At 41.1% G+C, this 15,081-nt stretch overlaps 2 protein-coding genes across 3 annotated transcripts in view; both read left to right on the top strand.

Annotated features, from left to right (window-relative positions):
* The window catches only part of LOC138947269 (uncharacterized), a 9,725-nt gene extending 6,751 nt beyond the window's left edge, over positions 1–2,974 (top strand). The window contains exons 6-8 of one of the 2 annotated variants that reach the window (XM_070318711.1): positions 508–582; positions 1,745–1,834; positions 2,493–2,974. In XM_070318711.1, the coding sequence (XP_070174812.1) occupies positions 508–582; positions 1,745–1,834; positions 2,493–2,887 (560 nt within the window). In that variant the 3' untranslated portion in view covers positions 2,888–2,974. The remainder of the gene's footprint in view (positions 1–507; positions 583–1,744; positions 1,835–2,492) is intronic. The other variant, XM_070318712.1, reaches the window with a different exon arrangement.
* Positions 2,975–6,840: 3,866 nt separating this feature from the next.
* LOC138947255 (uncharacterized) lies at positions 6,841–15,081 on the top strand. Its single transcript, XM_070318695.1, has 8 exons — positions 6,841–6,957; positions 8,148–8,248; positions 9,993–10,077; positions 10,485–10,568; positions 11,497–11,583; positions 12,203–12,277; positions 13,577–13,666; positions 14,031–15,081. The coding sequence occupies exons 2-8, from the start codon at positions 8,183–8,185 to the stop codon at positions 14,243–14,245; spliced, it is 702 nt and encodes a 233-aa protein (XP_070174796.1). The 5' UTR covers positions 6,841–6,957; positions 8,148–8,182; the 3' UTR covers positions 14,246–15,081.

The following is a 15,081-nucleotide window of genomic DNA, read 5'->3' as shown; positions in this document are numbered from 1 at the left end:
CTGTCTGTCTGTCTGTCTGTCTGTCTGTCTGTCTGTCTGTCTTTCTGTCTTTCTTTCTATCTGTCTGTCTGTCTGTCTGTCTGTCTGTCTGTTTCTCTGTCTCTCTGTCTGTCTGCTCAACTATCTATCTGTTTATCTGTTTGTCTGCTCTCTGTTTCTGACAACTGACTCGTATGTATGCTAACGATGAGTAATTCTCTTTTTTTCTTTTCTTTTTTAAATCGTAATAACTTTTGTAACATATCTATTCCTGTTTGTATACCAGTTTTCGTTTGTCTGTCTGTGTCTGTCTGCTTGTCTGTCTGTCTATCTCTCTCTGTCTCTGTCTGTTTCTCGATCTCTCTGTCTGACTCTTGACTCCAATCTTATGCTTCGTCAACCCTTTCTCCTTTCCTTTTTCGACATACGATTCTGCGTTTAAGCAGTTTGTAAATCCTGCTCTGTTGTGAGGCTTATTCCTATTCATATTACTCGTAGGATTAGTTTCCATATCTATTAACATTACAGGTGCCCTAGGTGTACTTAGCGGACGACTGTCTCTGTCTCTCTCCCTACTGGGACGTCTCGCGCAACAACTTGAAGGTGAGTTAAGATAAGATAAGATAAGAAAACTTTAATGTCCATTTTCATTTTAAATAAACATGGCCATTTTTATTTTGGCACCACATCGCATTTCTAATAGCAAAAACACACGATCATAACTCATCTTTTTACATTTTAACATAGAGGGGGAATCGAGACGAGGGTCGTGGTGTGTGTGTTTGTGTGTGTGAGTGTGTGTGTGTGTGTGTATGTGTGTGTGCATGTGTGTGTATGTGTGTGTGTATGTGTGTGTGTGTGTGTGTGTGTGTGTGTGTGTGGAGCGATTCAGAGTAAACTACTGGACCGATCTTTATGACATTTTACATGAGAGTTCCTGGGCAAGATATCCCCAGACTTTTTTTTCATTTTTTCGATAAATGTCTTTGATGACGTCATATCCGGCTTTTTGTAAAAGTCGAGGCGGCACTGTCACACACCCATTTTTCAAAAAAATTGATTGAAATTTTGGCCAAGGAATTTTCGACGAAGGCTGGACTTTGGTATTGCATTTCAGCTTGGAGGCTTAAAAATTAATTTATGACTTTGGTTATTAAAAATCTGAAAATTGTAATTTTTTTATAAAACGATCTAAAAACACGTTCATCTTATTCTTCATCATTTTCGGATTTCCAAAAACATATAAATATGTTATATTCGGATTAAAAACAAGCTCTGAAAATTAAAAGTATAAAATTTATGATTAAAATTAAATTTCCGAAATCGATTTAAAAACAATTTCATCTTATTCTTTGTCTGTTCCTGATTCCAAAAACATATAGATATGATATGTTTGAAATAAAAACACGCTCAGAAAGTTAAAACGAAGAGAGGCACAGAAAAGCTATGCAGCACAGCGAAACCACTACCGCGCTAAACAGGCTCGTCGTCGGAGAGAAAGAAAGTGTCTGCCTACCTGTGTGCATTTTTGTGTCTGTCCGGGTATCTGTCTTTACATCATCATCATCATCATCATGGTTGGCGTCGGCGAACGCAAGAAGAATCATCATCATCATCATCATCATCATCATCATCATCATCATCACCATCGTCATCATCATCATCATCATCATCATCATCATCATCATCATCATCATCATCATCATCACCATCGTCATCATCATCATCATCATCACCATCATCGTGAGCATTGTTCCTGTTTCAGATCAGCTGGCTCTCTCAAGTGATGTGGGCCCTAACCTCGCGGCCATCGTGTTCGGAACAAAAGCTACAGTTTCCATTGCGCAGAAAGCTAGTAAGACTCTTATATACCACGTTCTTCTGTGGTTACTGGTCCAAGATGAATTTGATTTTCATTGTATTAAACCTACATCATTCAGAAAGGATTAAAATACAAATTTTGATTTTAAAACAAATATTTCTGACAAACGCCTCCTCCTCCTCCTCCTTCACATATCCAGCACGCCCAAGACGTGATATGCACACAGGACGGGATCAGCAGTCACAAGTCACGTTACTGCTGAGAACTATAGGGAAATAAATTCAATCATTTCTGATGATGACTATTAAAAATCGATGTTGTCCACGGAGAACAGACAGCGACGTTAAACGATATATTTTATTTATGTAACGGACACATGTTGCTGCAACCATTTAGATGTATACTGATAGGACGAAACGTCTTCATAAGAACAGTTTTGGTACAGAAGAAAGGACGTTTCAAGATCAACGCTCGTCGTCCAAGGCGGAACGTTAAAAATAGCAGTCATTTCTTCGTAGCACTCACAACTGAAAGGCGTAAGTTAAAATATAAATGTTCCAACACGACACAATAATCATTCAGCGCCCAAAGCGAGATAGTTTTAATCCCAAAAGTCAATGGAACCTATTAAATAACTACGACACTATTACCTTCGTACAAGTTGACATCTGGGTTTTTTTCTCCTCTTCAGGCGAGGTCATCACAGCACTTGTGTCTGCAGCCAACAACAACAACAACAACAACAACAACGACAACGATGTAGCAGAGGTATCTCTTGGCAACGGATGGAGCCTGGTGCCGGAAACCGGTCTACAGTGGCAAAGCAGCAACGGCCACGTTAGCTTCAACCCAACACCCACAAGCAACAAAGGCGTTGGGAACGAGTCGAAACGCAGAAAAAGAAGAAAAGCGGTGACAAAGAATCCCTTTAGTATTTTAATTGACTCCTCTTACAGTCAGAACAACGGCTTCGCAGCGAGTCTTGATCTCCAGCATCAGTTCAACGGTGGTCAGAGGAATTTTGGCGGATCTTTTAGTGATTCGAGCGGTTGGGAGTTCAGTGCAGGTGTTAAGTTCACTTTCTAGACGACTTCGTGTCTGATCGCTGCTTAAACTACGTTTTACTGGTTATGCTCGCTTCATCAAATATCTGTCAATAAATCTTAAAAAGAATGATGTTTTTAATGTTTTTGATTATGTTATGTATGTGTATGTACAAATGTATATATGTCTTTCACCTACATTCAAAAAAGGTTGGTGGTTTGTTTGCCTAACCAGTCCGTTTTGCCGGTAGAACATCAATCAAATTCAAAACACAATCCCATTAAAACAATACACATACGCACAACTGCGCGGGTACGAAAAAGCAACAACAACGTTCTCAATGCACGCAGACACGCACACACACACACACACACACACACACACACACACACACACACACACACACACACACACACACACACACACACACACACTATTCACACTCTCGCACATACACAACACATCCTCACACACACATACTTATACACATGCACTTTTACACTGACACACACACACACACACACACACACACACACACACACACACACACACACACACACACACACACATATTGATGAAGAAACCCTTCTTCCTTCTCCGCACCAAACTCTATGGGAGCAGACGTCATTCGTCTCGCAGACTAACCTGATGGTGTGACGGCGAACGCAAGAAGAAGAAGAAGAAACCCTTCTTGCAAGAATGTTCCCCTTTGTAATACGCTTGTATGACACTTACAGCGTAGCTGTCGTATCCCAAGACGCCATTTTGAAAGAAAAGTTTACAGGTGAATTTGACTTCAAGACATTTGCTGTATTGTAGCCTACTTTAGACAAGGTTGAACTCGAAAAATGCTCCGTACTAATTCTAATTGAATGAACATGAAAACGGGAATAGCTTACTTTGGCTAACTCGAACGCGTGAACGCAGGTTAATGCTTTATGCAGGCGGGTACGCATACGTTGAGCAGATGAAACTGGTTGGGTTTTATTAAATTCGAATCTGCACACTAGCAAAAGCGAGCAGGTTTATATTTGATATGAGGTATCATACTTAGCAAGAATACACCGTTACTTTACGACAGAAAATACATTGTTACTTAGCTATTTATTTTACAACTAGATGATTACCCGGCTTCGCCGGGAAGAAGTAGAGCCGAATACCCAGTGGCGCACCGTACGCGATTGACGCCACACGAAGGAAGGGAGATAATCGCGCAAAACACTGGAGAAGATAAGGAAGAGTTACTGGGAATGGATGTACAGAAAAACCATAAAAACCAAAATCGGTTCAGCGCTGCGCGCTGAGAGCACGTGTTGAAAATTTTCATCGACCAGATTGTGTCCGGGGTCTACCTGAATATGCCCACCAAATATGAAGCAGATCCATCGAGAACTTTGGCCGTGTATCCCGAAGTGACAGACAGACAGACAGACACACACACGCCGTATATAGATATAGATTCTACAATTGCGCATCATGTTTGCTTTCTACATGATTTCTATATCGCATTAATTATTTGAGATAAGAATGCACATATCCGTTTCACGAACTGACATGTACGACATGTTTTGGATTAATTATGTTTACGTTCTCGTGTGTTTCGACATTAAAGGCACAGTAAGCCTCCCGTAAACCATCGCAGATACTGTCAGGCTTTTACACACAGTACAAACACCCTTCCATTTGAACGCTCACCAAACGGGAACATCCTAGGTGCCCTACGTAAAGAGCGAGCAATGTTCAACGAATTAATTTTGCGGAGAGAGTGTCAGAGACAATCGGACCGTGGTTCGTTTTGGCGCTAGACCTAACTTTTAATATCTAAATAATAAATTGACAGCTTGTTACACAAACATTCTTAAATCATAAAAGAATTCTTTTTTCATCAAGACAAGATCAGTACAATTCGAAGTTTTGAAAGTTTGAAAAAAGAAAAGCCCGGAAGCAGGGTCACGCAAGGTCGTGGTTCTCGTAGCAGACGACGGTTTATGTCTATCGCCAGTTCCTCTGAACAGTCAAAAGCCATCGCTAGAGTTCTTGTGAACCACAGCCGTTTGTTTCGTGCATAGTCAGAGGTACTTAATAACGTGCTATTGCAGATAAGCTCACAGCGAGTCGCATTGAAATTACTAACTGACGACTACATTGTGAAAAAGGGAAACTTGATCACACGGGTTCCCGATGGCTCAGGGGTAAGATAAACCACGCAAAATTAAATCATTTTAAAATTGCTCGCTCTTTACGGAGGGCACCTAGGATGTTCCCGTTTGGTAAGCGTTCAAATGGAAGGGTGTTTGTACTGTGTGTAAAAGCCTGACAGTATCTGTGATGGTTTACGGGAGGCTTACTGTGCCTATAACATGCATCCCTATCTAATCTAAGCAGACACGACGAACGCGACAAGCTGGGTTTTTCGTATATTGCGATGGCAATATCCAATATATCACCTTCAAGCCGCGATCCATCCTTGATCTCGTTGATGATAATCATTGTGTATTTACGCATGAAAAAAGCAAATCGCGAATTTCCCGTTAATAATAATACGAGGGCGCGCCTTATCAAACTGGGTATGGCTCAGTGAATTGCTAATTTTCGATACAGTAAAATGTTGTTCTTTAAGCCTTGTTTAATTGTTCTTTTCATACACAGTCGAAGTCTGCCAAAACGTATTTCTGAAAATGCCTTTGGCAGGCCCTTTTCAGATTTGACAGACGCCGATAACAACTGGTAAAAAGAAAATACAAATTTAAACGTTGATAAGGTAGAGCACAGGCACTTTGACAGTCTTTGTCAAGAATCATTTAAGGAAAGAAAAAAATCTGAATATTTTTGGTCTGGCCTTATTTGACTTCGATGTCCAAACCAAAACACAAACAAAGAACCAGAATAGATTGCAGCACGTGGTCTATTTGTGAGAATATATACATTAAATTAAATTGGCAAAAGAAACAACAACAACACCCACTCCATACAAAATGCTACAAAAATATAATACTACACAAGTTCCCAAAAAACACAGACACACACACACACAAAAAGCGGGAACATAGATTAAACCCGGGAAGTAGGCCTAACTGCATGGCAATCTCAATTTTCAGTAGATTAATCCCTCACTTTCTTCGCATTTTACCTATCGTAACGTAAAAAACTGTTCAATTATGAATTTTTTTAAATACAATTGTAATAACACCTAAAAACAATTTACATTCAAATATTTCAAAATAGAGCTGTCACTGAAAACACTGATCGTCCTTTTTAAATATGAATAGTGTGGGCACAAAAAGTCTCACAATATTTTGTTCGGTGCAAATTTAAAAGTGTATGCGTTATTGCAAGAAAGTAAGGCTTCCAGTTTGGATGGGTGGACGGACGGAGGGTGGACACTGATGAGAAAGAATAACTCGTGGAGAGAGAAAAAGAGAGAGAGAGAGAGAGAGAGAGAGAGAGAGAGAGAAACAGAGAGAGAGAGAGAGAGAGAGAGAAACAGAGAGAAAGACAGAGAGAGAGAAAGACAGACAGACAGAGAGACATAGACAGACAGAGAGACAGAGAGAGTCAGAGAGACAGACAGACAGACAGACAGAGACAGACAGACACAGAGAGAACGAGCGAGAGAACGAGAGAGAGTGAGAGACAGAGACAGAGAGAGATAGACAGACAGACAGACAGACAGACAGACAGACAGACAGACAGAAACGGACAGACAGACAGAGAGAGGGAGACAAAGAGAGAGAGAGAGAGAAAGAGAGAGTGAGAGAGACAGACAGACCGACAGTCAGACAGACAGACAGACAGACAGACAGACAGACCAACAGACCGACAGTCAGACAGACAGACAGACAGACAGACAGACAGACAGAGAAACTTGCCTTACAGACAGGATTTAACACTTTAAAATTGTGCAGGCAGAGCGATCGCAGGCTTCAGAAAAACTGATAATGCGGGTGATGTGGATAATGTAATCTGATGTTTTCTTCTACTTCATCAAATGTTGCATACAATGAGGGGATTAATGGAAAGCAAAAAGAGTTATTAAAAAAGTTGCTGTTTGCGTATAAATAGGCCATCATCACTGCACATATTCAGTGTCTCCCTCATCCTACCAAAGCCGTGTGAGTAAAATGTTTAGTATATTCTGCTCTCTCTGTCTCTCTCTCTCTGTCTCTCTCTGTCTCTGTCTCTCTCTCTCTCTCTCTCTCTCTCTCTCTCTCTCTCTCTCTCTCTCTCTCTCTCTCTCTCTCTCTCTCTCTCTCTCTCTCTCTCTCTCTCTCTCTGTTCCTGTATCTGTCTCTCTGTTTCTCTGTCCCTGTGTTGTTCAACACATGAATGCTTAAGTGTAGTAGCTACCATAAAATATACCGTTTTTCTCTTCAAGTCATTTGACCACAACATTCATGAAACGGATCTGTTTATTTTAAAATTTGAATGTATGTTCAATAATAGTGTATGATCAACAACAACAAAAGCTTTTAGATTGACTTAGTAACAACTATTAAATGAAACATAAGCACAGCGATGGATCAAAACATGTTGGTTTTACGGATGACAAGATAATTTCAAAACTATTTAAATCAGAATGATTTGAACTTTAGCAGAAATGTTTTAGATGTTCTGATAGATGTTTTATTTGAACGGATAAGCTCTAGGAAAAAAGTTAAAGTGATACAAATGTTGACTTTGTGGGTACACAATTTATGAAAACTGGAAAATGTGTATCTCTTTTACTGTTTTCCCTAGAGCTTATCCGTTCGAGCAAATCATGTATCAGCTTGTTTAAAACATTTCTGCAAAAGTTGCAATCATCCTGATGAATAGTTTGAAGTTATCTTGTCATCCGTGAACTAACATGTGTTGATTCAACGGTTTGCTTATTTTTCATTTAATAATTTTGACTAAAGTCAATCGAAGAGCAACTTTTTGGGGGGACAATGATACTATCATTCTACATACATTAAAGCAAATGTACACCAAATTTAAACACTTCCAGTTTAGTTCATGAATGTTGTGGTCAAATGAGTTGAAGACAAAAACGGTGTATTTTATGGTAGCTCCTGCCCTTAAAAGAAAATTGTTCTGCTTCTCCAAGGTTATCTTGGAGGGGGGGCAGTGGAAGATTGACCGCCCATTTACATTTCACCCAAAACATTTGTTCCGACGTTAATATACGTACTATCAATACAAGGATGGAACTTAGTATATCATCGGGCTTTGCTTTGCTACGTTAACCGTTCAAGGGATCTACAAATTTTACCGGGTTATACCCACATTTAGAAGACACATTGTTTTTCATTTCTGTTTGCAGACTTACTTGGACGAAAGGTCTGACAGACGATTGCCATGTCTCTGAGCCAATTCTTCGGTATTCTGCTTTGCGGGGCCACTGCCCTTGCTGCCTCAACAACGGTGAGTCTTGGAGAGAGAGAGAGAGAGAGAGAGAGAGAGAGAGAGAGAGAGAGAGAGAGAGAGAGAGAGAGAGAGGGGGAGAGTGAGAGAGAGAGAGAGGGAGTGAGAGAGAGGGGGAGATAGACACAGAGAGAGGAGAAGATCCACAAGGAGAGACAGTTAGACAGAGACAGAAAGGAAGAGACAGATACACAGAGACAATTACAAGGACAGAAAGAGAAAGAGATAGATAGTCACACAGAGACAGATAGACAGAGATAGAAAGAGACAAATAAACAGAGATATAGAGAGGCAGATAGACAGAGAAGAGAGACAGACAGACAGACAGACAGACAGACAGACAGACAGACAGACAGACAGGGAAACAGGGAAACAAAGAGAGAGACAAGGACTTTGGCAGAAATTTAGACGCTAAGAATGTGTGTGGGGGAGGGGGGGGGAGGGGGGTCATGTAAGAATTAAGTCAACCCCCACCCCCCCCAAAAAGGTGCTGCTTGTTGCTAATTGTGTGTTTCGTTTTGCTTTGTTTGGCGTTTTGGATGGTGGTGTTGGTGAATTTGTCTTTGGTTTGTGTGTGGTTTTTTTTAGCCGCCTTTATGTATAAAGCGGCTATTAGGTTTCACTGTGTCTGTTTGGATGTTTGTCCGTTGTCCCACGACAGTTCAGACTTGTATCTCGGGTACTCTGGGGTCAATTGAGATCAAATTTGGTGGGTAGCTTGAAAAGGTGTGTGCAAAAAATTAGGTTCCTAACGTCAGTCAAACTTGAGATTTATTTTGTGTGTGTCTTTTTGTTTTGTTTGTTTGTTTGTTTGTTTGTTTGTTTGTTTGTTTGTTTATGTTTTTTGGTAAAATTTTAATTATTCTATTCCCAGTAGTTTGTCATTGACGGTAATATATAATGTCTGTTTGTCTGTTTGTTTGTTTGTTTGTTTGCTTTTTTGTTTGTGTTCTTTTGTTCACTGTTGTTATGGTCTTACTCCCTGTAGTTTGTCATTGACGGTACACTATACTGCTTGTTTGTTTGTGTTCTTTTGTTCACTGTTGTTATGGTCTTACTCCCTGTAGTTTGTCATTGACGGTACACTATACTGCTTGTTTGTTTGTGTTCTTTTGTTCACTGTTGTTATGGTCTTACTCCCTGTAGTTTGTCATTGACGGTACACTATACTGCTTGTTTGTTTGTGTTCTTTTGTTCACTGTTGTTATGGTCTTACTCCCTGTAGTTTGTCATTGACGGTACACTATACTGCTTGTTTGTTTGTGTTCTTTTGTTCACTGTTGTTATGGTCTTACTCCCTGTAGTTTGTCATTGACGGTACACTATACTGCTTGTTTGTTTGTGTTCTTTTGTTCACTGTTGTTATGGTCTTACTCCCTGTAGTTTGTCATTGACGGTACACTATACTGCTTGTTTGTTTGTGTTCTTTTGTTCACTGTTGTTATGGTCTTACTCCCTGTAGTTTGTCATTGACGGTACACTATACTGCTTGTTTGTTTGTGTTCTTTTGTTCACTGTTGTTATGGTCTTACTCCCTGTAGTTTGTCATTGACGGTACACTATACTGCTTGTTTGTTTGTGTTCTTTTGTTCACTGTTGTTATGGTCTTACTCCCTGTAGTTTGTCATTGACGGTACAATATACTGCTTGTTTGTTTGTGTTCTTTTGTTCACTGTTGTTATGGTCTTACTCCCTGTAGTTTGTCATTGACAGTACACTATACTGCTTGTATGTCTGCTCGTAGTCCTCACCGGGTGCGGTGGACGTCAAAACGGCAGCCACGAATCTGGTCGGGGAAATCCGTACTTTGTCGCAGAAAGCCAAAAATGGTAAGCATGAAATGAAACTGAAGAGGTAATGAAAGAACAATGCAAGAAGAATGGAAGAATTCAACAAACCAATTTGGAAAAAAAGAGGAAAGGGAGGAGAAGCAAGACTGAGACAGACAAAAAGATCAAATGAAATAGGTCCACAAACAAAAGCACACAAGCAAACTCAGTTGTAGGAAAAAGAATGAGGTAGTAGAACTCGTCATCATGAACGTCGTCGTCGTCGTTGTCGTTATCGTCCTCATTACCATCGTCGTCGTTGTCACAGCAAGAGCAAGTTTTTGTGTGTGTGTGTGTTTTTAAATATTAATTTTTGACATGTTTGTTTTTTATCACTTGGATATAAGAATGTGAGGCTAAAAAGTAATTTACAGGAAAATGTATTCGATGATTGGTGTGTTTACCAGGGATGGTCCTTTCCACTCTGCTCCAAGCTTCGCTGGGCGTACAGGCCGAAGCAGCTAATCTCATTCAGCAACTTCCGGGTGATGGTAAGATACCTTCTCTTGAATTGTCTTCTTCCTCATCTCCCTTCTGTTGCTCCTTCTCTTCCATCGTCTACTACAAGCAGTAATGTTTGAATGCCCTTTTGCCGAATGTTTTAGTCTCAAAAGGCAAACACAATCATCCTCTTTTTTCTCTTCCCCCTTCTCCTCTTCTCTTCCTCCCCCTTCCCCTCCTCCTCCTCCTCCTCCTCCTCCTCCTACCCCTTCTCCTCTTCTCTTCCTCCCCCTTCCCCTCCTCCTCCTCCTCCCCCTTCTCCTCTTCTCTTCCTCCCCCTCCTCCTCCTCCTCCTCCCCCTCCTCCTCCCCCATCCCCTTCTCCTCTTCTCTTCCTCCCCTCCTCCTCCTCCTCCTCCTCCTCCTCCTACCCCTTCTCCTCTTCTCTTCCTCCCCCTTCCCCTCCTCCTCCTCCTCCTCCTCCCCCTTCTCCCCTTCTCTCCCCCCTCCTCCTCCTCCTCCTCCTCCTCCTCCCCCATCCCCTTCTCCTCTTCTCTTCCTCCCCTCCTCCTCCTCCTCCTCCTCCCCATTCTCCTCTTCTCTTCCTCCCCTCCTCCTACTCCTCCTCCTCCTCCTCCCCTCCTCCTAGCTCCTCCTCCTCCTCCTCCTCCTCCATCCCATTCTCCTCTTCTCTTCCTCCTCTCCTACCCCCTTCCTCCTCCTCCTTCTCCTCCTCTTTCTCCTCCCCCTTCTCCTCTTCTCTTCCTCCCCTCCTACCCCCTTCCTCCTCCTCCTCCTCCCCTCCTACCCCCTTCTCCTCTTCTCTTCCTCCCTTCCTCCTTCTCCTCCTCCTCCTCCTCCTTCTCCACCCTTATTCTTCTTCATCGCCTTGCTCGTCGTCGTCGTCGTCGTTGTCGTTGTCGTCATTGTCCTTGTGCTGTGATCTAAATGATGGCTTCTTGTATGCCGAATGTTTCAGTGTCTCAATGCGAAACGAGTCTGGTAATCAAGATGGCTGCTGCAGGAACCGGAAGTCACGAGGTTCTGACTCTTCTGCTTGCTGACGGTGAGACATTCAGTAGTATGCTGACTGTTAAACAATTAAAGATAACAGACATCTTGAGAAAAGGAATATCAACATGAGCCGCAAAGTTTCACAACATTATTTGTCAAGAAGATATCCGGCTCCTCTTTTTCTGAAGCGATTTTTTTCAACATGGAGGCCGTTACTGAAGACCTTACTTCTGCAACATCACAACAACTTCCTTTGCAATAGACATGGATACCGTGCGAATGTTCGACCAATGTTTAGTTTCAGTTTTGACACCACCATCAAAAACGCAATTACAGTATTTTTATTTGAATTTATACAAACGAATAATGCAGCACAATACTTTTCTTTGTATTGAAATTACCTTTGGAAAAAAAATACCGACGAAGCAAACTTTTAATACATGGTGTCCATTTTTCGCATGTTTGTGTGTGTTTTTAATCATGAAAAACAAATCGTTTCCCATTGAAATGCCTCCTTTGTCACATAACTTTGGTCTCGAAGACAGTTTAGATTATTCTTCCTTTCCTGTTTTCATTCGATTTTATTTCTTGAAAAATATTTCATTTTTTCAAATCAATTTCTTTTTCTTTTACTTTATGATAATGCCATGACCTGTTGCTCTACTTACCAGACGCACTGAGTGTTCTGAACGGCCGTCTGTCTCTCTCCCTGACTTTCCTGGAACATGTGGCCCAACAACTTGAAGGTATTGACTCATTACATTTAGTCAAGTTTTGACTAAATGTTTTAACATAGAGGGGGGAATCGAGACGAGGGTCGTGGTGTATGTGTGTGTGTCTGTGCGTGTGTGTGTGTAGGGCGATTCAGACCAAACTACTAGACCGATCTTTATGAAATTTGACATGAGAGTTTCTGGGTATGAAATCCCCAGACGTTTTTTTCATTTTTTCGATAAATGTCTTTGATGACGTCATATCCGGCTTTTTGTAAAAGTTGAGGCGGCACTGTCACACCTTCATTTTTCAATCAAATTGATTGAAATTTTGGCCAAGCAATCTTCGACGAAGGCCGGACTTCGGTATTACATTTCAGCATGGAGGCTTAAAAATTAATTAATGACTTTGGCCATTAAAAATCTGAAAATTGTAATTAAAATTATTTTTTTATAAAATAATCCAAAATTACTTTTATTTTATTCTTCATCATGTTCTGATTCCAAAAACATATAAATATGTTATATTCGGATTAAAAACAAGCTCTGAAAATTAAAAATATAAAAATTATGATTAAAATTAAATTTCCGAAATCGTTTTAAAAACACTTTTATCTTCTTCCCTGTCGGTTCCTGATTCCAAAAACATATAGATATGATATGTTTGGATTAAAAACACGCTCAGAAAGTTAAAACGAAGAGAGGTACAGTAAAGAGTGCTATGCAGCACAGCGCAACCGCTACCGCGCTGAACAGGCTCGTCACTTTCACTGCCTTTTGCACTAGCGGCGGACTACGGTCATTGTGAAAAAATGCAGTGCGTTCAGTTTCATTCTGTGAGTTTCACAGCTTGACTAAATGTAGTAATTTCGCCTTACGCGACTTGTTTTCTTCTTAAATAGGAATATCCAAGCAAATAGTGCGGTACATTGAAGGCGACTCGTTGTAAGCTGTTGGCTCCAAACCGCCCCCAAACTTTTCAAGCACACTATATGCTGTGTTATATTCGTTCTCTGATCGAATTGATTGTACTCTTTGTCTAAACATTTGTGGGGTTTTGCAATTCATTTTGTTTGTCTTTTTGTATTTGTTAATTTTTTATTTAAATGTATTTTTTTTATTATTGTTAATTCATTATTTATCAATATTTATTGATTAAATTTACATTTAAATGTATCAATATTTTTAGCAAACTGGCTGACTTACATGACTGACTGCCTTATTGGGTTACTGCAGACTGACTCACTTGCTAAACAACTCAACTAATGCCTTCCTTCAACTTGTTCTGTCAATGGTTGAATATTAATTCAGTATTCTTCTCAATGATTCCAGATGAACTATCTCTGTCAAATGATGTTGGAGCACAGTTGTCGGCCGTTGTCTTTGGTACAAATGCCACTGCTTCCATCGCAAAGACCGCTGGTGAGATGTGTGTGTGTGTGTGTGTGTGTGCGTGTGTGTGTGTGTGTGTGTGTGCGTGTGTGTGTGTGCGTGTGTGTATGTGTGTGTGTGTTTGAATGAGTGTGTGTATGTGTGCGTGTGTGTGTGTTTGTGTGTGTGTGTGTGTGTGTGTGTGTGTGTGTGTGTGTGTGTGTGTGTGTGTGTGTGAGTGCGTGCGTGCGTGATTGCGTGCGTGTGGACATGTTACCAGAATATCATAACATTTGTGATAAACACAACATGTTTATATCTTAACGTGATCCCGTTTCAACCCAACCACTCCCAAATTTCTCGGACGACATCTATAACGTTGTCACGACTTACACCTTCTGCCTTCCGCCCTCAGACGCAGTGGTGACCGAAGTCGTCTCTCTGGTCAACTCAGACACGAAAGAAGTTCGTCGTCAACTTGGCCCGTGGAGCCTGGGAAACGGCTGGTCTGTGGGGACCAGTGGTGCCACCTGGACAAGCAGCAGCGGCAGGTCCTCGTTCAACGTCAAACCTACGTACAGTAGTGGTAGTGGTTTTGGTGGCTCTGCGGGTTTCACCTTCAAATTTTAGGCTGCTAGGCTGTTAGGTTGCTAGGCTGTTAGGTTGCTAGGCTGTTAGGTTGCTAGGCTGTTAGGTTGCTAGGCTGTTAGGTTGCTAGGCTGTTAGGTTGCCAGGCTGTTTGGTTGCTAGGCTGTTAGGTTGCCAGGCTGTTAGGTTGCTAGGCTGTTAGGTTGCTAGGCTGTTAGGTTGCCAGGCTGTTAGGTTGCCAGGCTGTTAGGTTGCTAGGCTGTTAGGTTGCTAGGCTGTTAGGTTGCTAGGCTGTTAGGTTGCTAGGCTGTTAGGTTGCCAGGCTGTTTGGTTGCTAGGCTCTTAGGTTGCTAGGCTGCCATGCTGCTAGGTTGCAAGGCTGCTTGTCTGATAGAATCGAAAAACCAAAAGGTATGCTATGTCCTACGTTCTGGTATGTTGAAGGCATACTTCTATTCTTGAAATCACTTCGGCTTACCGTCACAGACCAAGCCAGGGTTCTACACTGGATAAGACCAATTCTCCAAATTGGACACACATGAAAAACGAACCGTAGAGTTTTAGATACTAAAATGCCGTTGGGTGTATTTTTGTGGTTTTTGATGTGTGTTGTTTTTTTTTTTTTAAGAGTCTTTTTTATCTTTAGAAATGAGATTGTCACCTTGTCAAGGATATTCTTTTTAGAATAGAAAAGTGCTGCTAGCTAGTTATCCTTTTATTCTGGTTTATGTACTGTTTGAAATGAAGCCATTGCACATTGTCTTGTGTGAATGCAAACTGTGAATAAACGATATTATAAGCAATAATGTCACCATATTTTCCACTGATACTATTTCGAATCCAGCCGAAGGTCACGTAGTAAAGCACAAAGAATCCAA

This window comes from Littorina saxatilis, linkage group LG14 (genome assembly GCF_037325665.1).
Source record: "Littorina saxatilis isolate snail1 linkage group LG14, US_GU_Lsax_2.0, whole genome shotgun sequence".
Taxonomy (NCBI): domain Eukaryota; kingdom Metazoa; phylum Mollusca; class Gastropoda; order Littorinimorpha; family Littorinidae; genus Littorina; species Littorina saxatilis.
This window is presented reverse-complemented; position numbering and strand designations above follow the sequence as displayed.

Coding starts and splice junctions, on each gene's coding strand:
- LOC138947255 (XM_070318695.1), top strand. CDS start 8,183: ATGTCTCTGAGCCAATTCTTCGGTATTCTGCTTTGCGGGGCCACTGCC. Junction 8,249..9,992: donor CCCTTGCTGCCTCAACAACG/GTGAGTCTTGGA, acceptor GTCTGCTCGTAG/TCCTCACCGGGTGCGGTGGA. Junction 10,569..11,496: donor TCAGCAACTTCCGGGTGATG/GTAAGATACCTT, acceptor CGAATGTTTCAG/TGTCTCAATGCGAAACGAGT.